This window comes from Eleutherodactylus coqui, chromosome 1 (assembly GCF_035609145.1).
Source record: "Eleutherodactylus coqui strain aEleCoq1 chromosome 1, aEleCoq1.hap1, whole genome shotgun sequence".
NCBI lineage: Eukaryota > Metazoa > Chordata > Amphibia > Anura > Eleutherodactylidae > Eleutherodactylus > Eleutherodactylus coqui.
Genome location: NC_089837.1, coordinates 228,570,062 through 228,596,631, shown reverse-complemented (window position 1 = coordinate 228,596,631; position 26,570 = coordinate 228,570,062). Strand labels below are relative to the sequence as shown.

General features: G+C 46.5%; 2 protein-coding genes across 6 annotated transcripts in view; one reads left to right on the top strand and one right to left on the bottom strand.

Annotated features, from left to right (window-relative positions):
• The window catches only part of MCM9 (minichromosome maintenance 9 homologous recombination repair factor), a 106,822-nt gene that overhangs the window by 19,358 nt on the left and 60,894 nt on the right, over window positions 1–26,570 (top strand). The window contains exon 9 of one of the 5 annotated variants that reach the window (XM_066606308.1): window positions 4,417–4,652. The exons of the other annotated variants lie outside the window; for them this stretch is intronic. Within the exon in view, the coding sequence (XP_066462405.1) occupies window positions 4,417–4,424 (8 nt within the window). The 3' untranslated portion in view covers window positions 4,425–4,652. Of the gene's footprint in view, window positions 1–4,416; window positions 4,653–26,570 lie in introns of those variants that run through there. 5 annotated transcript variants of the gene reach the window in all.
• Window positions 3,428–15,946, bottom strand: ASF1A (anti-silencing function 1A histone chaperone). Its single transcript, XM_066606320.1, has 4 exons — window positions 15,594–15,946; window positions 11,985–12,100; window positions 7,725–7,901; window positions 3,428–3,890 (listed from the first exon to the last, which is right to left on the bottom strand). The coding sequence occupies exons 1-4, from the start codon at window positions 15,700–15,702 to the stop codon at window positions 3,678–3,680; spliced, it is 615 nt and encodes a 204-aa protein (XP_066462417.1). The 5' UTR covers window positions 15,703–15,946; the 3' UTR covers window positions 3,428–3,677.

Genomic DNA, 26,570 nt, shown 5'->3' with positions numbered 1-26,570 from the left:
GTGTAATCCTAGTCATTTTTATGGGCTTCGCCTGCACTCATGGTACAGCAAGGTGTGTGGGGTTGGCCTACACTTTTGCTACATAAATGTAACTGGGGCCTTGTCTATACTGCAACTACTGAAATGTGAAAGAGACTTATCTCCCTAAACTGCTGCAACGGGAATGTTACTGGGGCCTCTCCAGACTGCTACTACTACTGAAATGGAACTAATACTGTGCTCCCCCTATAATGCTGCTAGTGATATGTTACTGGGGCCTGTCCCTTATGCTACCGCTGAAATGTTACTAATTCTGGGCCCTGCCTATACCGCTGCTAATGCTATGTCACTGGGGTGTGGAAACGGAGGCTTCCCAAAGACATGATGGCGGCGAGGCCATTTCCCACCAACGCGGTTTCTGTTAAGGTGCATATAACCACGGACACGTAGTGCCTCAAAAACATCCCCCTCCTCCTCCAACAATGAAAACATTCTTGGCAAATACCTTTGCATTGGTCCGTCTGGTGGCAGTCCAAGAATTTCACCTTTAACGACACAACAAGAGAGCCCCCCACCATGGCTCACTTAAAGGGGTTGTCCCGCGAAACAAAGTGGGGGTATACACTTCTGTATGGCCATATTAATGCACTTTGTAATGTACATTGTGCATTAAATATGAGCCATACAGAAGTTATTCACTTACCTGTTCCGTTGCTAGCGTCCCCGTCTCCATGGTGCCGTCTAATCTTCAGCGTCTAATCGCCCGATTAGACGCGCTTGCGCAGTCCGGTCTTCTCCCTTCTGAATGGGGCCGCTCATGCCGGAGTGCGGCTCCTCGTAACTCCGCCCCGTCACGTGTGCCGATTCCAGCCAATCAGGAGGCTGGAATCGGCAATGGACCGCACAGAAGACATGCGGTCCACCTAGGGTGAAGATCCCGGCGGCCATCTTCACAAGGTAAGTCAGAAGTCGCCGGAGCGCGGGGTTTCGGGTAAGTACTGGACGGGTTGTTTTTTTTATGCCTGCATCGGGTTTGTCTCGCGCCGAACGGGGGGGGGGGGGGGGGAGAATTGAAAAAAAAAACCCTGTTTCGGCGCGGGACAACCCCTTTAATCATGGCCACATTTCAAAAACCAACTAAATAAAACTGCGCTACTAGGTCCGCAGTCGCGACCACATTCCCACCAACACGGTTAATGTTAAGGTACATATTACCAGTCTGACTGGAGCATGCACTGTGGGCCGAAGCTCACCTGCATTGTATCTGACGTTAGCTCTGCTGAGCAGGGCACTGCAATGGGATACATTTATGTACCGACGATGGGTTCCAGGGAGCCACCCATGCTGTGGGTCCACAGGGACTTCACATTACAGATTTGTACCTGCCAGTGTCTACTTATAAAAAAAAAAACAACATTCTGACTGGGGCATGCAGTGTGGGCCGAAGCCCACCTGCATTTAATCTGACGTTACCTCAGCCGTGCTGGGCAATGCAATGGGATTTATTTATGTAACGCCGGTGGCTTCCTGGGACCTACCCATGCTGTCGGTCCACACGGAGTTGTACCTGCCTGTCTCTACTTATAAAAACCCCATTCTGACTGGAGCATGCAGTGTGGGCCGAAGCCCACCTGTATTTAATCTGATGTTAGCTCTACTATCCAGGGCACTGCATTGGGACAAACTACAGGAGCAATACAGCGCTGATGAGACGTGCACAGCTACGCTAGCATTGGAGTCTGCTGTAGGCACGCGATTGCTGAGGGTTTGTGCAGAGGCCTATGTCCTGGGTGCAGTGAAAGTCCGCTTCCTGCCTAGGATTGCTGAATCTGTGGGCCGAGGCCTATGCCGTGGGCGCGGTGCAAGTCTGCCATGTTTGGCCGCTCAGATCAATTTTTTTGCTCATGTCTTGGGTTTCCTAGGACCCATCTATGCTGTTGGTGCAAACTTAGTTCCCATTGCGGTGTTTGACCTGTCTGGCACAAAGGCACTGACTGACTTGGGTAGGGGGCAGAGCCCTGACTGCTTTCCCCTTGCAGTGTGGATTGAGCTATGCGACACCTTGACAGAATGAATACTGTGTGGCACATGGATTCCCCATTGCTATGCCCACGTGTACAGCTCCTGATGGAGGTGGCACAGGATTGGATTTCCCATTGCTTCTGTACAGCATTGTGGGCTATCGCCCCACCCCTTTTAAAGAGGGTCGCTGCCTGACCGTGCCAACCCTCTGCAGTGTGTGCCTGCAGTTCCTCCTCATGGCAGACGCACTTATAAATAGACATGAGGGTGGTGTGGCTATGAGGCCAGCGTGTGGCATGAGGGCAGCTGAAGGCTGCGCAGGGACACTTTGGTGTGCGCTGTGGACACTGGGTCGTGCGGGGGGGGTTGGGCAGCATGTTACCCAGGAGAAGTGGCAGCGGAGTGTCATGCAGGCAGTGATTGTGCTTTGTTGGAGGTAGTGTGGTGCTTAGCTAAGGTATGCATTGCTAATAAGGGTTTTTCAGAGGTAAAAATTGTTGGGGGGGGGGGGGACCTGGGAACTTGAGATGCAGCCCAACATGTAGCCCCTCGCCTGCCCTATCCGTTTCTGTGTCGTTCCCATCGCTTTCTTGAATTTCCCAGATTTTCACAAATGAAAACCTTAGCGAGCATCGGTGATATACAAAAATGCTCGGGTCGCCCATTGACTTCAATGGGGTTCGTTACTCGAAACGAACCCTCGAGCATCGCGGGAAGTTCGACTCGAGTAACGAGCACCGAGCATTTTGGTGCTCGCTCATCTCTAATCCTTAACGATAATCATTCAGTGTACAGCGAATAATAATTTTATTAATTTGGATCGTGCAGGCATACAAATGGAACGCTGATCAGCCCGTGTTAAGAGGTAACCTGTCATCTAGAAATGACTGTTTATGAATGCAGGCGGGCGGGCATGATCTCTGGCTCGCCCTGCCTCCATTCAAGGATTGACCCTCGTTCCTGTGTAAAAGCACAGGAGTGATTATCGCTGTGAGGCTGCTACTACGTCTGACACTCATCCTGTGTAAAAGGGCCCTTGCTGTGTTCTTCTGTTTTCCCCAAGCAGCCTCAAACTTGATCTGTAGAAGCAAATAGTTTTTTACAAACAGATTAGTAAATGCTGAACTCTCTTCAGACAATGGCTCAGGTAAGGACATATCCCATGATGTCTTGCCCAGGTATTGCATAGAACGGTTTGACCAGATTACGTCCGACAGAAGCTATTATTGTAAACTGTGGACCATTCCAAGATGTGACCATAATGCTGAAGAGCCACATATGTAAAAACCATGTGGTGCCCTGCAGCCCACTGCAGGTTTGGGGACAGGTCCCTTTTTATGGACAGTCAAGCATTTTAGCCCAAAAAGCTGCAACTTTCATAAAAAAACAGGTGACTATCCTTACAGTGCTTATTAATGGCGGATGATCAGAGGTAACAATTGGTTTATTTAAAAGCACTCATGTAGAGCAACTGGAGGAAACAAACACTTTAAAATAAATACAAAACTATTTTTTCAGCTTTATCCTCTGCCAATGGTCATTACAGAAGAAGATAAAGGCTAACTTTTAACAGTAAACCACTTAAAAATAGTTTAAAGTGGGTTTCTGGTTGAACGTGCTTCCTCCGAAACAAGGGAGAATAGGAAACTTGTAAATCTGTCCTGGTGAACGGCAGCTCACATACAGTCCATGTGAGATTCTAACATGACGTTGAGAGAGTTCTCGGACGTGGGCCAGCCTTTTGATGCAGATGGCATAGCATCTGTGGAAAGCATAGATTGTAGGTTAGGATTACTGTTCTCTAGTTCATCTAGCTTCTCAGTGTTGTCCTCCCAGTTTATGTGAAACCTTGTTACTCTGGGGTTTGATGCCAGTATGTTTCTTTGAAGCTGCAAAACAAAGAGAACCTCATAAAGTATAAGTACAGCTGGATACAACACTTCAGTGGCTGCATGAAGAAATGGAAAATACCGAAATGAGTGGTGGTAAAGGTGTATTGGAAGCCAAAGCTGAGGGAAGGTTTGTTAGACTTGTACAGGCCAGTAGACATACAGCATTGAATCGTTTAATGGATAATCTGAATTGGGGGCAAAGTCAGATCTCAGCCAACATATGGGCAACTAAAACTATGAAATCAGTCAGCCTTCTGTCCTTTATGTTAAAGAGGATCTATCTAATTAAATAACACTGAGAATTCCTATTAACAGAATGTAAAAGGTGCCAAAATACCCGCTCTCACTATGTAAGACTACTTTTACATCTGCACTGGAAGCTCTAGGTGAGCCCTCGGCACAAAATGCTGTACAAATTAGTATAGTGTGCAGTGCTATTTTATATGGCACGATACTGGAGGACATGGCTAAAGCGGAACAGATCCCATGATAATGAATTAGATCTGTCACTTTGGTTTTTCAGCTGTTTAGGACTGAGCCAGACAATGGAATGTAAAGCCCTGGTGTGAGCCCAGCCTTACCCGACGTCCTCAAGGATTCGAGTACAAAATTGTGACAGTGGAGCTTCCCATAATCCTCTAGGCCCCTTTCCTTACCTCCCTGCGCTGGTGGTGATTGAAACATAGTTGTGTGTATGGTAATAGAACTTCTTGGTTACATTTATAAACTCAAAGTAAACGTGGGTATTTTTGCTTTTTTATTTCTTTAAGTACCAATTTATTATATTTCTTTAACCACTTATGGACCAAGCACAGTAAATTAAGTGCTTCGTCCTGGGCTTTAATCCCACCCAATGGGATAAAAAAATACTGCATACGATTAAAGCTCATGCAATGTAGCAGGAGCAAGTCACAGCTGAGGACCCAGAGGAAACGGTAGAAGTGGTTTTTAATAATCGTTAAAACAACAGCGTTAGGAGATGCCCCACCACCATGGCAAAGCTGCAGGGTCCTTGTAGACCCAGATCTGCTCTGTTAGTGTATCACACTAGGGGGATGTTTTCCCCTTTAACTGGGACTCCTTTGGATTACCCTACATACAGTTAAAAAATTGTGAAATTAAAAAAAAAAACACTGTGAATGACCCCCCCAGAGGTCTTATGACATAATGGGGGACCCACCATCACTGCCAACCAAAACAATCGCCATATGTTCCCTGTAATCCGGGACTATACAAATTAAATATCAAAACGTTCAACACAAAATGAGGAACACATTCCTGTACTTAATTTTAGTGTAAAGATACTAATAAAAAAAACTAGTAATTAAATAAATGAAGAAATCCCTATAATGTGCCTGGTGCCTTTTAGACTAACACCCTGGTCTTAAGGGGTTACAGAGTTTGTATTGGAATTATAAGCTATCCCCTATCCAAAGGTTTAGGGGTTAAGTTAGGCCCCCTGTACACAGGCAGAAATTCCACGGCGGGATGTCCCACAGAATTTCCGCCTGCATAGAATTGCATTACAAAATGCAATCCTATGCAGACGGCCGTGATTTGTCCGCGTGAAAACACAAACTGAAAACAAATCGCGGCATGTTCTATTTCTGTGCGGGTCTCGCAGAGGCTCACACAGAAATGTCAGTAGTGACGGGCCATCAGCCATTGCATAGCAGGAGCTGAAGACGCCGGGAGTGGGTGAGCCGCAGGACTCTGCAGAGGGAAAAGTCCGCATCCCACTGCAAGAATTCTCGCAGCAGGATCCGACCCGGCCTTCTGCAGCTAGCCTTACTGATCAGTATGAATTTTACTGCCAAGAACCAGTGTTTCATTTCTCCTGTCGTCCTCACGACGAACCTACTCAAACCCCTCACAGTGAGGCTGCATTCAGACGAACGTATATCGGCTCGGTTTTCACGCCGAGCTGATATACGTTGTCCTCGTGTGCGGGGGGAGGATGGAAGAGCCAAGAGCAGGAATGGAGCTCCCGCTCCCTCTCCACTATTTGCAATGAAAGAAGGCGGGACAGGGGTGGGGCTAAGTAGTGAGAATTAGCCCCGCCTCTCCCTATTGCAACTAGTAGAGAGGAGGCAGATGAGGACGATGTAGATCGGCTCGGTGTGAAAACCGAGCTGATATACGTTCATGGGAATGCAGCCCACGGAGGAGAATAAATGGGAGTGCTAGTCACACAAGTACGCTGCTACTCAATCCACTTATAATGGTTCTGCGAAGTGATAACTGGATATTCGTCCCCATTGAAATAAATGGGAGTATCGATTGCGCATTCACTGTGGAGTCACTGCAGGGGAGAAGTATCCTCACAGTGATGAGAAGTAGCGGAGATAAGCATTAGTTGGGGTCTCAGTGGTGAGCACTGATCAGCAATTAAATTGTAGCACAACCTCTTTTAACTGCTTTTATTTATTTTAATTAAAGTGATGGGTCCTTAATAAAGATGGCGTTCTGCAGTTCGTTATGAGGCTATTACTAAAACATGACAAATTTGTAAAGGGAAAACTGCACATCTTTGGCTGTTATGGACAGGACTATATATATATATATATACACACGTATATGCACTCTTTTCCTGCTAATGCATCGATGTCTGGTAAATTATAAATTGAGAAAAACTGCGTTATTTTGGGGTGAAACATAATTGGTTGTGTTGAGTCTGGGCTGTTTCTCACACTCTGCAGACTGCGCTGATCATCTATATGCACATACCTACATTCTGTTACATACCTTCCAGCAATAAACTGCTTTGAAGGGTCACTAATGCGCAGCGACAAGCTTATTATCACTGTTTTTCTAGCATGTTGTTCCTTGTTAGAATGTCTCACTATTACTAGTATTGTTCATAAATAGAAAGAGAACATTTAGCCTGGGTTCCCACACAGTGGAATCCCGGCGGAAATCTCAGTTTTGCCGCAGCGAAAAACCGCAAGATTTCCGCCGGGAGAAGCGCTGTCTTAAAACCCGCGGCACTTAGCAGCCGCAGGCAGGTTTGCCACGGCGAAATTCCCTGTGTGTCCTTGCTTCCATGTTCCTGCACAGGAGCTAGCAGAGCTGGCTGGGTCACGGAGCGGCCAACTGCCTTATTTTTTTTCCTTTTAGCTAGCAATTGTTTTGTGCTGCGTTTCTTTTTTTCCGTGACATATCGGGCCATTTAATATCTTTTTCACTTTTTTCCAGTTTTTATTGGGGGTAAAAAGTTAGTAATTTTTTTAACATTTCTAGTTATTTTTTTTAAATTAGTATATTTATGCTAAAATAAAGTATAGGAATGGGTTCCTCATTTTGTTTTGGACGTTTTGATATATAACATGTATGGTTTTGATTACATGGCGCATACGGCAATGGTTTTGGGTTATTTTCTTTCTTATATATTTTATTCTGTAATTTTGTTTTAGTTATGTAATTATGTTTTTTACTATCTATGTCCCCCATGACAACATGTAACCTTTAGGGGACATTCCCATGTTTTTTTTTATTTGACACTTTCCCACTGTAGCTGGGGCATCCATAGGAGCCCAGGTTACAGGGGAAAACATCCCCTGTGGTGGCAGTAGTAACTGGCAGAGTTGGTCAGAGCCAAGTACAGCTCTGCTATAGCAAGGAATCTCGGCGGTCACATAGCCGTATGTGTGAAATAAGGGTGGAGAGGTGGATAAGTTGTGTTAGACATCAGCGGGCGGTCCAGATTTTTTTTCTTTAGTTGTCCCCCCTTTTTCAAATACACACCTTTTTCCTCTGTGTTGAGCTCCTAGATGAACTATTTTGAGGCTGTTCAGCACCCAAATAATGAGCTTGTGTTGAAGCAGTCCTTACCTTGGAAAAGTCTGGTTTCACGGGTGGATTTTCTCGCAACTCTGTTTCAGTGTATTCATTATTAACATAGTATCCAACTCTGATAAACTCTTGTCCTCTGTATGTACATGTAATTAACACAACTGTAACACCAACTGCATCTGCATCTGGAATAAGTCCAGGATTTGGGGCATCCGCCTGACAATACAAGGAATAAGTAGATTAAGTTACCTGAAAAACCAATGGTGTTTGGTTAGCATATGCTTATCAGATCATCCATAGATTTTGGTATAACAAGATATCTGAAGACCGACACAGTCAAAAATAAAATAAAGCACCTAGATGGAGTTAACACTTTGCTGTAGCTACATTTCAGCCAGATGTCTCCGTGCGGAGATATCCTCTTCTTTCTGGTGACTGGGGGTTGAATACCCCGCCTCCAGCAGAGCGAGTGCTGTGATTGGATCAAGCGCCAGCCAATCACAGCCGGCGCTCAATGAGCCGATCACAGCCATTCAGTGATGTCATTTACTGAATAGGTGTGAATGATCGAGCGCTGACTGATTGGCTGGGGCTCGAACCAATCCTAGCGCTCGCTTTGCTGGAGGCTATTCAAAGCCCCGTCACAAGAAAGAAGAGGATTTCTCAGTGCAGAGGACACAACAGCTTGCCGCAGCGCCGGGGACCATTAGGGGAACTCAGACGCTGCGGGCCAGGTGAGTGTTGAGGATCCCCCCCCCCCCCCAATGTAATTTAGCTAGGGCTTATTTTTGGGGAGGGCCTTTATTTTAAGCCTCCATGAAAACCGGGGTAGGGCTTACTTTCAGGGGAAACTGTATGGGGTGGCTAAATAAGAGTTAGGATTTTTTTTTTAAAATGGGTAGGAAAAAACAAATTAAGGGTGTTCTTTTACACAGGTGTTTCTCAACTCCAGTCCTCAGAGACACCCCCCCCCCAACAGGTCATGTTTTCAGGATGTCCTCGGTATTACACAGGTGATGTAATTATTGTCGCTGCCTCAGGTGTTCTTACCATAGGATATCCTGAAAACATGACCTATTGGGGGTCCCTGAGGACTGGAGTTGGCAAACACTGTTTTTGACCCTTGTCATTTGAACAAGCAACTTACTTGTTCGCTCTTTTGTGGAGACCGTTAAGACAGGCTGATAAAGGTTTGCTTAAAGTTTTTGTCTTGTTTCTACAAGGTCCCCCAATCGGACATTTAGTGAACAGGATGTAGAATATGTGAGTGTACCAGGGATATTCTAGTCCTGCTGTGTGTTTTGGGATTGGTATCCTGTATGTGATCCTTCTATTGCAGGGATAAGTTCCTTTCACGTGCAATGAACTGCTGATCATAAAGTTTCACAGATTAGGTTGCCTGTAACAGGACTGCAGGGTCTGGGAATAGGAATTTCAGATGGTCATCCTTGAGTTTTCTTTGCGAGATTTGTGCGTTGTGGGATTCACGAATATGAACTGCATTCTTTTGAAAAGGGTTATACACGAGCATTTTTTTTTCTCTTATATTGTGGCACGTCCCATCTTTAGGCATGCCTTCACATTGCCCATTGTTTCAGTGGGGCTGGTGGAAGCACTGCAGGAGTGTCATGCGAGGTCTCCCCTGATATCACACTTGCCTGTGTGAAGTAAGCCTTAGGTCTCATATCCACGGGCGGCTTTGAATTGCGGGACACCTACGCGTACGATCCGCAATTCAAGCTGCTCATAGGGATGCATGGGCGTCCGCAGTTTAATTAAAGCATGCAGATTTGTTTTGCGGACCTTCTGGTCTGGAGCATGCTGCGATTTGTTTTCTGTTTTGTTGTGGATTGAAGTAAATGGAAGCCGTCCAATCCGCAGGAAAGCAGGAGTTAAAAAAAAAAAAAAAGTACCGCACATACACGAGACGCCCTGGCCGGCATGCCCATATGCATCTGCAGAACAGAAGATCCGCACAGGTAAAGTGAGCAGGATCAGATTCTGCTGTAGGCACAATCCGACACGCCAGTGGACATGAGGCCTTAGTAGCTCTCTCTGGCTGTGGATTGTAGGTCACTACTAGAGACACATATTTGTTTTCTTCCTTTTCTCTCTGTGGGAGCAGTTGACTTCTGGATGTGCTGGTGGCTCTGGTGATTTGATCATCAATGGAAGTGGGATGGTAGCCCTGAGTTACAAATGTCCTTTTAAAGGTGTAAATGGTCCTCCCTGTCTTTTGGGCTGGAACAGTTCCTATTATATCTGATGGCCTGGCTGTAGACTATGGACTTTTTAATGTGTTTGGAATGGAAGCTGTCCCATCAGAGGTGTGTGATCAATGGGTTTTCAGTGAAGAGATGTCTATACTGCGTTTTCTTAGAGGGAAAAAAATTAAATTTAATAACAAAATCACACTATGCACAAACTAATACATATTCCAAAATCCCTTGCTGCTCAGGTACATGCCCCAAACCAAATATCAGCAATTGGCTGGTCCTTCATATAGAGGCTATTGCACCACTGCTGAGGAACAATACAGTATCTAGTGTGCTGCAGGGGAACCAAGGGAGGAAAAGGAAAGGAGGTAACATTGCCTTTGAACAGCCTGAACATAGTAAAGATGGAAGCTACATAAGGAGAGGGGAGGTTCCACTCTTACATATACCTATATACATATACCTATGAAAGCTCAATTTAACTCGTTAATACACCGCGCTTGGTACCGGGCTTCAAACCATTACAAATACACTGCACAGGTTTAAAGCTCCTGCAACATAGCAGAAGTAGGGTGGGTGACCATCTGTTAGACAGCCAAGGACCCAGATGAGAAGACACGTGCTTTATACCCACTTCTGCCTTCTCTTCAAGCCTATATAGCACTCAATGTAATGAATGGAGGAAGCACCAGTGCCGTTTCCTTTATTGGACCCGCTTATCGTTGGTGACACTTGGCGTGGCAGAGCTGCTGGGTCTTAGACCCAGCTCTGTCAGTGACTATCATAGGACGATTGCTTTCCCTGTAACTGAAGCTCCTATGGGCTATATGGCGACTTTGGTTGCACTGAAGTTGCGATTTGATAGTGAATCTTATGCAGTTTAGTAATTGCAGACGCACAAACTGCCAACATGTTGCAAATCAGTGGCACGTGCCTTACATTGAGCTTTATTCTGGATGAAGTTACTTGTGATCTGTGCCTAAACAGCCAGGAAGTCTTTATTTTCTATGACTCCTCCGTTGTCATGGTCACATCACATTGTATGTAATCATGTGACTGCATCCACAAACATTGTGTGATTTGGCACTGCAACTTTCCAAACTTCATGCTGCCATAAGGTTACATTGACACAAGGCGTAAATGCAGTGGATTTTTAACAGAAGGGTGTTTGAGATTTTAAAAAATCTCATCCACATGCTGCTGATTTTGCAGATTTCACTGTCTGCAATGTAAATCTGCAGAATTTGAGGATGAATTGTCGTCATTTTGGCAAAAACTGTTTTTCACCAGAAGATTGTTTCAAGCAGCAACCTACTGATGTGTGCGGGGCAGATTGTTTTGATATATCCACACGTAGTGGAAATGCTGCAGATTTTCTGCGGTGACTGTATAAGGCTGGGTTCACACAGGGCGGATTCCCGTCGGAAATCTCGCGGTTTGGCCGCAGCAAAAACCGCGAGATTTCTGCCGGGAGAACCGCCGCGGTTTCAGCTGGATTTACCGCAGCGGATTAGCCGTCCCGTGCGGACGAGATTTCTGAGAAATCTCATCCACATGGCTAGCTAATCCTGAGATTAGCGGCTGCGTGCGGATCTGCTGCGGCAAAACCGCGGCAAATCCGCCCTGTGTGAACCCCCCCTAAAGTCTGAATTTGACAGTACCAACTATGTGGGTTAGATTTCCAGAAAACTCATTCATGTGCTTTGGGGAAAATCAGTGCGAAACTCACCCTTTGTAATGCAAAGGGCAAAATCTGCAGCATTTCTGTGGCAACATCTGCATCATTTTGGTGCGATTTTTGCCACTATGGATGTTCCACTGCAAATTTGGACTTGCCGTAATGGACTCGTAAGATGAAAATGGATGATTTCAACTAAACTGACTGTCATTGTGCAAAATGTAACAAACAGGTGTAGTAGTATGTAGCATACGGTAACTACAGGTTGTCCAGTACTTCACTGTAGCGGCAGGAGTATGCATTCATAGACTGTAGAAGGAGCATAGGCCCCAATGTACTGTACAGTGATTTGCTGATCCTGACTTGTAGCTAATGGGTTCAGGAGGAAGGAGGTCAGAATCTCACCTGAAATACAAACATGTGGCGTCCGGCGGGTACGGGGCCTACTAACACGGAGTCCAGTACCTGGTCATATTCTTCACTTTCAGCAGATCCCACATAGATTATTTTCCATTCCAAATCTAGGGAAGAAATGGTTACACTAAAGTTATTGCATTCAGAGACAGTTTAGAACTGTGCTTTGTCTAAATTTGGATCTTCACAAAGTGCGGTTTCCCTTTGAGGCCGCCTGAGGACGGGCAGAAATTCCGCGGCGGGATTTCCGCCCCTGGAAGCTGCCATAGGATTGCGTTAACAAACGCAATCCTATGCAGGCGGCCACGATTTGGCTGCGCAAAATCTTGCACGGCAAACAAATCGCACAGAAACGTCACTCCCCGGCCGCCGGCTCCGGTCTGCGCATGTGCCGGCTGCACAGCAGCCAGCACACGAAAGATCCGGGGCCGCGGGAGCAGGTGAGTGTCACGCTGCTCTCTGCAGACGCTCGGGTCGGGTCCCGCTGCAAGATCCGACCCGGCCGTCTGCAGGCGGCCTTATTTTAGGGAATATTCACAATTCTGTGTGAGTTGTATAGTTGGTAGTGAAAACAGCACTGGACTCTTGCCATCCTGAATAATAAACCTGTGAAACGTTTTCCTTCCTTGCTGTGTCAGAGTTGTGGATAAGCCCTTACAGAATACTACACACATATGAATTGAGAGGAGAGACCCTGGCCCACAGCGACCCAGCAGAATGGGCTCGGGCCTCGTTCACACCGCTATTTCACTGTCTGCTCCACATGGGATTTTTCAACCATTAATCTGACAGTAGAATCCATGGCAGAACTCCAAAGTGGTTTGTTGGTTTTTTTTTTATCACTTTATTAAAGTTTTTTATATTTTAGCATATAATCAACCCTTAATTTATACACATTTATAGATCCATAAGCACAATATACATTGAACATTGTGTTACTCCACCCAGACCCAATCAGAACTCACACTCTCCAAATCTCATCAGCTTTTCTACCAGTACTGATATATATAATGAATAGTTCATATCAGACGGTCAAAGGCCCATTTACACTGGACGACTGTCGGGCAAACTACGCCCAACACTTGTCCCCACATGTACTCCCTCCAGTGCTGTTATACAGGAGCCAGTATCTGAGGCTCACTCACAGAGCAAATTTTCTGATCCCCGGCCCGAAGAGATGCCAAAGACTAGTGCCACAGATCGGGAAAAAGACAGGCTGGAGCAGACCGTGCTGCTTAGGTGATGTATGTGTTTTGGGGTTTTTTTTACCTGGCAGCTAGGGCTTTGACAGTAGGATTTCCTGCTGTCAAAGTTGTATCGCACCACATGAAAACTGCATTTTCATTTGATGCAACAGAGAGGAAGGCTCCATAGGGAAATTTGGGCTAAAAAAACCCTTGCACGTCATGTGCATATCCCGAAACCCACGATGTAGCATGCTACAAAGCTGTTAAACCGCTTCAATGGAGTACGATGTAGTCTATGCACTAAATACAATTCAGATAGAGATATCATTGGACAAACACTAAATTGCTGTCATATAATAATAATCTTTATTTGTATAGCGCCAACTTATTCCGCAGCGCTTATATAGTGAGAAAGCATCTGTCTAGATCACTAAGACCTGCTTCATAGCTCCAGAACACCCAACAAGATTCACCATCGGGTGTTGAGCCATAAGCACAGATGCTGACCGGGCCGGAGCAGAAAATATGGACCGTAATTGAAGGAGCAGGAAAAAATAGCTATGGGGAACATTGTAAAGCTCTCTAAATTGTTTAAACTGTAAAAAGACAGATGTCTCTGTCCAAAAACAGATTACCCCTCTACTCCCCACAGCAAAAACCCCTTCAACTTTAACTGATAATGTAGGGTTCCTCCAGAGGGGAATATTATTCCTTAGTTTATTAGAATTGGCAGAATCCCTTTTCTCTCCCTTCATCTCTCTCTCACGTACCGTTATAAGGGGGCTACAACCTGTCATTTCAGAAACCAATCTGCCATTCAACCCCACCCCACCCCATTCCCTTCCCCCACCCCTCTAACTGTTGCAATTCAGATGCCAGATAATATATCCAGGTATTTGGAGTTGCCCCCCCCCCCCCCCCCCGACCGTTCACCCCTTTGAAGGGGCTCCAATCAAATTCTTGCAGATTTGCTATTCTATAATAAACTCTGGCATATTGTGAGACTGAGGCAATCATGTGGCTCATGGGCAGTGCTAATGGCCTAGTAGTTCACAATTCCTATGCTGGAGAGAGCTGCAGGTATAGCCCACCTGTGTAAGCCTCGGACTACTTGGCGTCTTTGGCCACAACCCATGGCAATGATCGCACTGTGGACCTGCTGCATACTACTTGCTCTAATGGAAGTGAATGTGGTCATGTTGCAACTTGCTGCAGCCCAACAATTGTGATGTGACTCATAACTTACCATGTAACCATAGTCTTATGCCTGTACTGAGGGTTAAGGGACCCCACCGCGCCCAGCAGTACTTGCCCACTCCTGAGGGGTTTGTCTTTCTGTGTCCAAATGGTTGGAGGGTGGGCCCCCCAGTATACCGCATGGTCTGTCTCCTATGGAAGGAGCTTCATCACAATCCCTATTTATTCTGAAGCATATGCAGAATACCCCAGCTGCTGCAGAACAGCTTGGAAAAGAATGTGTGCATTATTAAGCTGTTCCTATTTTGGTGCACATGGTAATGTAGACTGCAGTGCTGGTGAGTGTGCTGTACCTGGATGAGGCTTCTTCACGGGAAGTGTGGCTCTACACTAAAATCCGGCTCCTGCCCCCACACAAGACCCGTTATGGAGAGCTGCATAGTTCACCAATTCCATCGCCATGTTTAAAATCCATGTCTGCAGCGTTTCCACAAGAGGTATGGAGTGCTGCGGACTGGAAAACCCCAAATGCCCAGAATCCCCTGCAGCTTGTTTTCTGGTGTAAGCCCCCTACACTAATGCTGTAGGGTACTTGGTGCAGCATGGTGGTACAAATACGGGCCGTCTCAGACCAGCGGTTTAGTAACTGTATATTACGCGTACGTAATATGCTGTACCAATATCGCATAGGCGGCCATTTGCACTTACATGACGTGTGTGAAATATGCGCACAAGGAGTTGTGTCTGTTGATTTCAGTGGGGCAGACAGATGGCAGAGTACATCTTCCATTAGCCCTGCTGACGTGAATGGCGCGGCACCGTGTGAGCGGCGGACCATTAGGGGACTGCAGGGACAGGGGGCCACAGTTCTTGGGATTGCTGGGGGTTCCTACGGTCGGACCTCCACCCATCCACTCATTTTCAACAAGCCAGTGGACGGGTGAAAACTTGTCATTCTGGCTACTAACTGGACTCCCCCTCCGAGTTGCAGCCCCCTGATGGCACTGCCGCCCACTACACAGCAGACTTCTGGGGGGAGATGAATCTGTGGGGGCTTTAATAACTTTGGCCGTTGTCCCTCCAGCTCTGCGGGCTCCTCGGTGACTCCTGACTCCCCCTGCCACCCTCCTGCGCCCCCGCATCCACGGGCACACAACTTTCCCGGGCGCGAGGCCTGTGCCACCTGACTGTTAACCCCCTGCGCGCCGCGGCTCACCTTCCGAGAGGTCCTCTATGCACTCGAAGGTGATTTCGAACTGGAAGGGGTTGTAGAAGGGCGACGGGTTGTCCAGCACCACCACGTTGTTCACCTGCACCTTGGCCATGTTTAGTGTCCGCACAGACAATGGGGCCCCCGCCAGCAGTCCCGGGGACGCAGCGCTCCGCTCATGCCAGGCGGCGGCCGGCAGCCGCTTCCCCCCAAGTCCGTCCCGTGGCTCCCCGGCTCGCTGCACTCCTGCACATTCTGCCGTGTTGCTGCCACAGCGTGGGTCGGGATTGGCTGCGCCCGAGCCCTCCCCCGCCGCTGAAAGCTACACGGAAGGGAAAAGACGGGCTCCTCATGACCACTGGAGCTAGCAGGGTTCAGCAGCTGCGCCCTCTGCTGGCCGCCGGCCGCACACTGACTCGGGGAGGAGCTTTAGCTGACCCTCATCACAAACGTAGGAAGACAGCTGTCACCTTCCTCCTCCATGTTGTCCCCAGCACATTCCTGCACCTGTGCCCTGCAGGCGGGCTGCACTGCTCTGCACAGCCCAACTTTACAGACTCTGTCAAACATGTGAGAGCAGCCTGTCACACTGATATGTCGGCTGTGTAGGTCTGGGCTGTAGTTCGGGAGAAACTTGCCTTTTATCAGTAGTAGCAGATGTGCAGAGGACCACTTAAAGGGGGTTTCCAGGGAGAATACCATTGTTGACCTATTCTCAGGATAGGTCATCAATAGTTGATCGGCTGGGGTCTGTCGTTCATGACCCCGACCAATCACCTCAGCGGGTGCATGCTGTCAGGGCATTAGTGTATCTTGACGCCACCAGAAGTACTGGTGGAGCCAATATGCAACATTCAGAGCCGTGTTGTGCACCAGATTACTGAGCGCAGGTGTGTAGTTTACGCGGCTGTTGTGGCCCACAGCACTGAACGGTGGTGCTCGGCACTTAGGAGGTACGGATCGCTGAGCGGTGGCGGCAGAGGGGGATGTGTATACTCACCTACGAAGTTTCATTGTTCAGCATGGGCAGCAGCTATCAGCCACGGGCAGGAGGTGTTTGGGGTGATGAAGGCTCCACAGGGACAGTAGCAGCGCCCCGCTACAAGCCAGCGGAGGTCAGCACCAGGGACCATGAGAGCGGAGATGCTGGGACAGCGGCTACAGTGAACGTCGGCCCAGAAGCAGGACCTTGTAAGCCACAGAAAGGGGACAATGGCATCCAGCCAATCAGTAACAGGGGGCGGCAACCCCCTGTCAAACTCTCTGTATCTTGACTCCACCAGTACTTCCGGTGGCGTCAAGATACACTAATACCTACACAGAGGACAGAGTGGAAGCCCCCGTGCCTATCTCCCATGTAGTGGCCGATGCTTGTAACTGCAGGCACAGCTCTCATTAAAGTTATAAGCATTGGCCACTAAAAGCAGGTCGCTGCGGAGGTTTCTGCTCCGACCTCTGTCTATTTGTGGTGCTGACAACATGTGCCCGCACAGCTGATCGATCAGGGTCCAGAGCCACGGACCCTGGCCAATCAACTTTTGATGAACTATCCTGATAAGTCATCAGTAGTATTTCCCTGGAAAACCCCTTTAAAGTAGTCCTGCACATTCATGGCTAGCTTCACCACTCCACCCTCCAGCCAATGCTTAACTGTTACTGTACATAGAGAGCTACCAGACAGCAGTCATTCATTGGCTGGAGGGCGGGGTGGTGTAGCTAGCCTGCAACTCATGAATGTCCAGGACTACTGTAAGTGGTCCTCTGTGCATTTGCTGCTACTGATAAAATACAAGTTTCTCCCGAACCACTGCACAGACATATGAGTGTGATGGGCACTACATTGTGCTGCTGTCAGAGAAGGGTGCAAAAACATGGTGACGGCAGGTCTGTGTAACCTGCCATTCACTGACCATGAAGCCACAGTCTCCAGGGCTTGTATGACTGCAACCACCAGTACTATATCCAGCACAGCACATGGTTGAGTTGTTTTTTTTAAGGCATATATCTTTTTCATACAGTTGATAGAAGAAATAGATTGTTTAACTGAAATGCAAAGCATTAGTTCAGATATTTGGGGGTTTTTTTTAGACCTGGTCTCTTAGTAGCCAACAATTGATATTGTGTGCCTTTTATTAACTCTCTACTTGCCCATATCTAAACGCCACACCCAAATGATTGCTCATGGGATTATTCTGTTACATGACACTACATGCCTGCCACATCATCCAGGGTGATTACAATGATTTATGGCTCCGTACAAACCTATAATCTTTTTAGAAGACTACACACCTATTGTGATAGACATGATAATTATTTAGTATAAAATGTCTATCGCTATTTGTATATAACCCAAATGTATTTTGCTATTGTAATGACTTTCAGCTCTGAGGAGTTCAAAGGACACACACAATCTAATCATGGTATTTGCTAGCCAATGGATGGGTGATGTATTTGCTCTAAATACATCGAAGTTGCTCAACCAGTTTCTAAGAAGTTAAAGGGCCATAGTGTCGTGTATATCCTGTGTGTTTACCTAGGCCCCCTTCCACTCTTCAAACACAAGCTAGTTAAACACATCTTGTCAACTACACAGAATTCCTTAAGGTTGTCTGCATGCTAAAGAATACAAAGTCCATACTATGGCGGACGTGAGAGAGGGTGGGCAGAGAGGTGGGCAGAGAGGTGGGGGATTCTGTATGATCCGACAAATGAGAATCCTATATGTTACTGATGTAACCTGTTGCACGCCCATTGTGTGTCTGTACAATAAAAGGCCCTGTCTGGCTGTTTCTGGACGGAGAGCCATTTTTAACATGAGATTCATACCTTGTGTTTGACTTGGTCAGTGTGCGCATACTGCTTCCACACAATTTGGAAAGCGACAAAATACCCCAAAGCCTGCTGGAGAAAACCGTAATCCAGCACAATTGGAGTCCCTGGGTGAGCGAGTGGATCTGTGAGGTCACAGCCTGGAACGTACAGAGATCGGCAGATGGCACGCAGAACTCAGGGGCCCGAAAATCTACAGAACACGGTAAGATTGCTTTATCTACCTGTGTCAAAGCTGGGTTCTGACTGCTTTTCTGCCTGTTCCTGAGCCAGACTGGACCTTCACTGAAAGACAGGTAATAACTCTAGTTCTGTCCACTCGGGAAAATCACCACGTTACCTGTCTAGGGGTATTTTGTACGCTGTGTATGCTGTTATGTCTGAGACGGTTAAAAATTGTGTATACAAGACCAAGAGATAAATTCTGTGAGGGTTAATGTGTCGGGAGGGCGGACTCGGCTGTTTAAGTCTGAGGGAACACGCCAGTGACACGTGCTCCTAGGTAAAACTAGTGTGAGGTTAGGAAGATTTATGATACGTATACTTAACTTTATGATTGAGCGTGTTATGTTCTCATATGTGGAAAGGTATATACGTATGAAGTATAGTCGTGCTTTGTGACGGCTGATTTCTCCAGAATATTATTGAGGTTTTGGTCATTGAAAATAATCGTCAGTCTCTGTGTATAGCTAAATGTCCTGTCTAAGACGTGTACAGGAAGTGCTCTTCGGGATTGCTAGTAGACCTTGGGTTGATATAAAGGTAGATGAGATATATACCTTGGGTTGATATAAAGGTGGATGAGATATATATATACCTTGAGCCGTTGTGGGTATTCTCCAGTAATCCCGTCTGTCTGGTATTATAGAAAGAATGTGCAGTGTTTATTGTTGGGGGGAGGGCTGCTGATAAGAGTGAGCTGAAAGCTTTTTCCAATTAACCCTTTCTGTTTACTTTGTCGTTCCCTGTGTTTTGTAGAATTAATGTGCATTGTAATCTGAGTGGGAAAGAGGTTATATGGGAAGGATTTGAAGAAAGCAGATTTTACAAGAGAAACAGTACTGTGTGCAGAAACTTCGAATAGGCTAGAATAAGCAGGTAGCATAGAGTTGAGCAAAGTGAGCAAGGCCAAAGGTCAGAGAGCTTGTCATCTGGTTGCTGAAGGCAGCAGAGTTTACTGAACATGTAGAAATGTTATACAAAGAGAAGGACCAGGAAAAGTTGCAGAAAGAAATGTTAGGTCATGGACAGGTAAGATAGGTTGTAGAAAGTTTTCAGAAGATGAGCAGGAAGCCTAGCAGAAAGAAAGGTGTTTTTAGATTGCTAGGAGAAGGTATAACGTAGTCAAGAGATTGAAGAGGGGAAAGCATGTAGGGGGGTATGTGTATTGCTTATGAACAATGTAATGTCTTTGTGTTGACTGCGGCCCCTCCCTGTAATGGCGGCCGTGCTTGCAATGTTTACAATCCAACATAGTGTGACTCTGCAGTAAATGTAGTGAGGCCTGCCCCCACCCTGAAGTTACTTCCCCCCATGTGCTCACTTTCAGGGTGTGTGATGTTACTTCCGGTCCCTCCCCATCCGGGACAGGACCTGGCCCCGCCCCTTCCTCCTCCAGCAGCCATCTTGCCTCACCTGGAAGTGCTGCTACTCAGCAGCCATTTTGCCTCACCTGGGAGTGCTGCTGCCCCTGGCCCCGCCCGTTCCTCCGGCAGCCATTTTGCCTCACTTGGGAGATTTGTAGCCCCGCCCCTTTCTGCCTCTGGCGGCCATTTTGCTGCATTTGGGAAGCCTATATTTCCCAATGCCACTGTATCCAGTGCTAACATCATGATTGTCTGAAGTAAGGTTTTGTTTGACCAGACTTTGTTACGCTCCAAGATGTGGCCACTTTGGATGTGTGATAAGTTCAGGGAAACAAACCTTTGTGGAGATGCAGCTTGGGACATAGTAGATGACTAAGCTGGTTTATAGCGCATGGAAGATTGGAGTTGATGCATGGGGGGCAGAGGCCGGGAATACATGACAGGGGACGCTCTCTCATGTTCCCAGGGGCTCTGTTTTCCACTGCCCGCTTCTCCAATGCCTACTCAGACAGATGATGTTATGGAAGGCTCCTACAGATGGAATAATTTCCCTATAGTCACCCAGCAAACTTTTTCATGCAATTTGGTGAAGTAATTTTACTTTTTATGTGAAGAAAGAGGGACTGAATTGCCCAGAGTAGGATGTTAATTCATCCGTATTTTTTAGTTTTTCTTTAAGTCTTTTGTATATTCTAGTGTCAGTCTACACTGAAGCTATAATTATATTCCGACAGGAGAGTAAAAGCTAAACGCTGGCCATACCCTGAAATACTATTACACTGGGTGACGTAAAATTTGAATTGTGTGGCGCCCCCTTGTGTTAAAAAATGCTAACTGCGACCTGAAATAAAAAAAAATTTTTTTTTAAGGAGATTTTCGCTCAGACTTCGCTGCATACAATGTCACCTTGACCTACAAAGTGCTTGTTTTTGTGCCTCTTGGTTTACTAGTTTGAACGCAATGACTCTTTTTCCATTGAGTATTGCGGTTCAAAAGGGGGGAGGCATAGGTGATCTGGGTCATAGATGATCTAGGTGTTGTAGATCAGCTATTGGGTTTGAAAAAAATAAATAAATGATTTTGTGCTACAAGATTCCGAGCCATGTGAAATAGAACATCAGAACGATTATTTAGTACTAATTCAGTAAGAAACTGCAGGTATGCAAACAGTTATCAGAACCTCTGTTGATAATGCATATGTTGAGCTTTTTGCAGATGGTATCAGGGTGAGGACTGATGACTCCACATCGGATATGCAGTGGTCACACAACAAGATGTCCTAGAAGCAGAAGCTCTGCCTCCGCATGTCACAGTACAATAAGCGGAATGGAAGGCCCTCACTGAGGCGTGTAGAGTGGCGAGAGGTAAGACCGGCAATCCTTTACACTGACTCCTGGTATGCATTTGGCATAGCTCATGATTACGGCCCAATATGGAAGGCCAGACAGTTTTTTACCTTAGCAGGACAACCAATTGAGAATGGTGCAACGGTACAGAGTCGCATGGAGGCCCTGCTTCTACCTGACAAAGTTGAGAGTTCGCACCGATTCCTACACTGGAGAGGCGAGAGACGACACCCTCGCTGACAGCGCAGCAAAGGCAGCGGCCCTCAAGCCGTGGAAGAAAGAAGAAAGATACTGACAGCATGAGTCAGTGGTAAAAAAACTTTGGACATTGACAAAAATTTGGACTTTGATATGCTAAAGACTTTTACAGTTACAAGCCAGCAAGGAAGGAAAGAATAAATGGACTAATATGGGAGCAGCAGAAACAGGACAGCGTGTGGTGAACAGTCAACAGCACTTGCCCACCACAGTTCCTGTATCCCATGATGGCCCAGCTGATGGACGGAAAGACCCACCTAGTAAAGCAGTAATGACGACGACGCTTGAAAGAGGTTGGGCGACTTCTAGGTTCTCTGTAGCTGCTGCATCATTTGTCCGGTTTAGCATGATCTATGCCATGGGTAAGTCAGGGCAGAAGTAAATTTGCCACACCACACTTGCCGGGACCACTCTACCCATTTCAGGGATTGCAAATTGACTACGTTCAGCTCCCACTTGTTGGGAAGTAGGAATACGTGCTTGTTGTTGATGTCTTTGCAGGTTGGAGGCCGACCCTGTTACCAAGGTAAACAAGTAGGTAACCGCAAAGAAGCTCATGAACGAGGTAAACTGTGAATATGGGGTACCAGAGGTGATTCAGAGTCAGACAGAGGTATAAACTTCGCAGGTGAATGTAACATGTCATGTCTGCTCTGGGTGTATCCCAGGCCTTTTACATACTGTACCACCTTTAGTGTAGTGGAAAGGTGGAGAGACGTAGTGGCACGCTAAAAGTAAGATACTTAAAAATGACGCCACTTTGGAAAGACTGTCATCCAATAGCCTTATACAGTGTTAGATATGAACCCAGGGGGGATTATACATTATCTCCCTACGAGATTGTTTGGGCTAGCCCCAAGACTAGGTCGTTACTATCCTCAGTAGTTACAATTACAATCTGATGTGTTGACTGAGTATGTGATTTCCGTTGTTAAAGAACTAACCAAAGCCTATGCACAGGTGTTCTCTTCCAGACTCAGAGGCAGACACTGGGACACATATCTTGCAGCCTGGGGATTGGGTGTGCATCAAGAAGTTCCCCAGGAAGCACCCTCCTGAGCCCCGATTTGATGGCCCCTACCAGGTGCTTCTGACTACTGTCACAGCTGTGAAACTAGCCGAAAGACTTACATGGATCAACGCTTCATACTGTAAGAAAGCTTCAGATCCGGGAGACCAGTCTTAGTTGTGCCAAAGACGTTACTCTGGTTGGGGCTAGTGAGAGAGGAAGGTAGCAACTGGAATCCTTAGTCGGAAGAATATGGGGGTATGGTTACCTTCTAGTATAACTCGTCCAATGCTCAAGTAGCCGCATATTCCTTCGACTATTGTACTGTGGTCCCGTGTCTAGGCGCAAGATCCCACCGCAGGCCAGATTTAGCTCAGTCCAGCTGGTTATATGACTTATATACCCGGGGAATACAATATGTTTGCGCCACTGATAACGTCTGGGGAGAAGACTGCCGTTATTGGGGATTAGTGGGATGGAACGCAGGAACAGACTAGTCCTATAAACCGCGAAGTGCCTTAAATAAGAAAAATAGGAGCGGGAAATCCCTAATTAGTCGTATAACCCTCCTTGAGAATAATAAGGACAGCAGGTATTGGAAGGCTGAACTTAGTATGTTGCTTGGTTTTAATGCGGTTTTTACATTAACCATGGGAGATCCAAGCCCGGGGGACGGGGAGACTTATAGTCTGGGGACATACCGGTACGGGAGGATAGATCCCTTAGGGAAGTTTAAAATAAGGGGTATGGTAGATGCAGCCGAATGGAAGCCTTCACTTAGTCCCGTGCCCATAATTAACCCCCTCCGCCGTAAGATAAAGACCTTGACGAACATGATGATCATAGCCGACCCTACTTTTGAGGACACCTTGACAGTAGCGACTGGCTACTCTGACCAGAATCTCTGGTTGGAGTTGATGAGGTACAATGCTAACAGGAGCAACAAGTCTAACTGTTGCGTGTGCGGTAGTGCCCGACTACACTCGGGGATGGTCCCCCTAAATCTCCCTGTAGATGCTGAAGAGTGGTTTATTAGTCTCTTCACGAACATTTCCGCTAATTACACTGTCCGTGAGAAATGGAAGAAGGAATACTCTATAACTACTTAAGTGTTTTGCACCGGAGAGAGTATTACTGACTACCCTGGAAACTACACCTGCCAGGCAAATAGGCAGGGTGGAGGGAGATTTTTGGGGAACTCACCAACGGGTATTGCTCCTCCTACAGTATGATAGGAGGGGAATAGATGCAGAATCAGGTCCAGTCCTTAGGAGACGTTTACTGGCTTTGTGGAGACATGAGGTAGAGGACCCGCCTGGAGGGTAATTGGACAGGGGAGTGTGCCTTAGTAAAGCCCTTATGCTCCTCCACATCCTGTCAGACACCAACGTTTCCCTTGTTTGAAAAAGATGAAGAGCCAGTTCCGATAATGCCAACCACATGCGCTACCAAAGAAAAAGGAGAAATGTACTAGTACTGCGCCTGCCCCGATCTCCTAAGATGGATTGTCAGTGGAATTCCCATTTGCCTAGGGATAGTGCAGAAGACCTTAGGTTCCGGCGAGGGCACACCCTGTGGGGTGTTAACTTGTACAGATAGAGGGTATGGATGCCCGGAAATGAGCCCAGGGAATCCATGGCCTCCCTCTGAGGTGAGGTAGGGATCCCCCCCCTCCTAGGAGTAGGGACTTACGGGCAGTGGGAAAACCCTGACGCAAGGGTGAGGCGACTTGGACGTGTTCACCATTAGGACTATCTCCAGGAGGGACATTGGTGTGGGTGAAGATTAGGGAGTCCCACGCCGTGCGTACCTGTGCACGCTACTAGTATTGTAACATTATACTAGAGCGAGAAGAGAGACCCCTGGTGGTAGTTTTGATCTACACGTGTACATTGACGTCATGGGATAGCCAAGGGGGGTACCTGACAAGTTTTAAAAATTAGAGACCAAGTTAAAACTAGATTCGAGTCCACTTTCCTGATCATTAGGGTAAATAAATGTTGACTGGATTAATTATGTTTATTATAATTAGCAGTGGTTTATAAATTATACTAGAGACGCCTTATAGGGACTAGTCGACCAATAGGACCTACCTCGACTATGACTTTTTTAAAAATAGAATGGCCTTAGAGACGACTTTAGCTAAAAAGGGGAGTGTCTGAAAGATGATAGGGGAGACTTGTCATACCTACATCCTAGACGACACGTGACCCGCGGGTAAAGACGCACTTGCCATTAAGAAGCTGACCGCACTAACTAAAAAGAGCTAACTTTTGGGACCAGCACTCGCCATGGATGAGCGGGTGGTAAAGGATCCTGGCACAGACGGGCGTCGCTGTTGTATGTGAACTGATGGTTACCTTTTCTGTTCTAGTCCGCTGTGTTATCCCCTGTGTCAGAGAGACCTGTGAAACTGATGCTGGAAAAGCCGCTCCCATCATGAGTTTGCTGGATGCATCCCCAGAAGGAGTGGACAAGTCCTACACCCCCCTTGAAGACCCTAAAACGAACCTTCAACGCGCTCCGGTTATAGGCTCATGCGCAGAAGACTGTGAAAATTAGATAAAGAATTAGAGGATAGACATTTTAAGGGGGGATTGTGATAGACATGATAATTATTTAGTATAAAATGTCTATCGCTATTTGTATATAACCCAAATGTATTTTGCTATTGTAATGACTTTCAGCTCTGAGGAGTTCAAAGGACACACACAATCTAATCATGGTATTTGCTAGCCAATGGATGGGTGATGTATTTGCTCTAAATACATCGAAGTTGCTCAACCAGTTTCTAAGAAGTTAAAGGGCCATAGTGTCGTGTATATCCTGTGTGTTTACCTAGGCCCCCTTCCACTCTTCAAACACAAGCTAGTTAAACACATCTTGTCAACTACACAGAATTCCTTAAGGTTGTCTGCATGCTAAAGAATACAAAGTCCATACTATGGCGGACGTGAGAGAGGGTGGGCAGAGAGGTGGGCAGAGAGGTGGGGGATTCTGTATGATCCGACAAATGAGAATCCTATATGTTACTGATGTAACCTGTTGCACGCCCATTGTGTGTCTGTACAATAAAAGGCCCTGTCTGGCTGTTTCTGGACGGAGAGCCATTTTTAACATGAGATTCATACCTTGTGTTTGACTTGGTCAGTGTGCGCATACTGCTTCCACACAATTTGGAAAGCGACAAAATACCCCAAAGCCTGCTGGAGAAAACCGTAATCCAGCACACTATGATCACAGCCATGTTAACGTGGAACTGAAGCTGAAAAACATGTTTGTAGAGGAGGGGAAGTGACATTTTTGTGAAGTGTCAGACTACCTAGTGCTGCCATGTATGTACTGCTGGTCACACATGGTAATATCAGCTAAGTGTAGGTGCACCATAGCCAAAAATTACCACTAGATATTTATGGCAGCCATTATGCTATGTCACATGGGGACTGCCTCTTATTACATGGGTTTTGACCTTTTTTTGTATCCAGCCTTCCCCTCACACGTCACCATTATTTACCCAATGCCTTAGCAAGTAAAGTGCGATTGTTCCCAGCAAGAGAAACCAAGTAATCTTTAGCGTGGCCCTTATTTTTCAACTTTCTAAAAGTTTAGCTCCCACCCCCTATCTTGCTCCAATCAACAAAAAAAAAACGATCTGTGCAAAATATTTAGCTCAATCGGACAACTGCAATGCGACCCTCATCGACCATGAAGTTTTGAAATCTTTGCTTGAAAGTCTATTTTTTTTAGATAATTTTTAAAATTTTTTTATTTATAACTAGCTGATATACCCGGCTTCGCCCGAGTTATTTTGGTACTGGTGTTTATCTGGTGTTCACACGGAAAATCTTATGAAGTCGTGGTTACTTTAGAGATACCGGGAAAAAAATATGTTCACCATTTTGCATAGTTCTCTGCGTTACCCAGGAAACACCACGTGGAGGTAACCATGCGACGT

Excerpts from the sequence above, each read along its gene's own strand:
- ASF1A (XM_066606320.1), bottom strand. The coding sequence starts at position 15,702 with ATGGCCAAGGTGCAGGTGAACAACGTGGTGGTGCTGGACAACCCGTCG. Across the intron at positions 12,101-15,593 it reads CATAGAGGACCTCTCGGAAG|ATTTGGAATGGAAAATAATC; the intron begins GTGAGCCGCGGC and ends TTTCTTCCCTAG. Across the intron at positions 7,902-11,984 it reads GCCACATGTTTGTATTTCAG|GCGGATGCCCCAAATCCTGG; the intron begins GTGAGATTCTGA and ends TTGTATTGTCAG.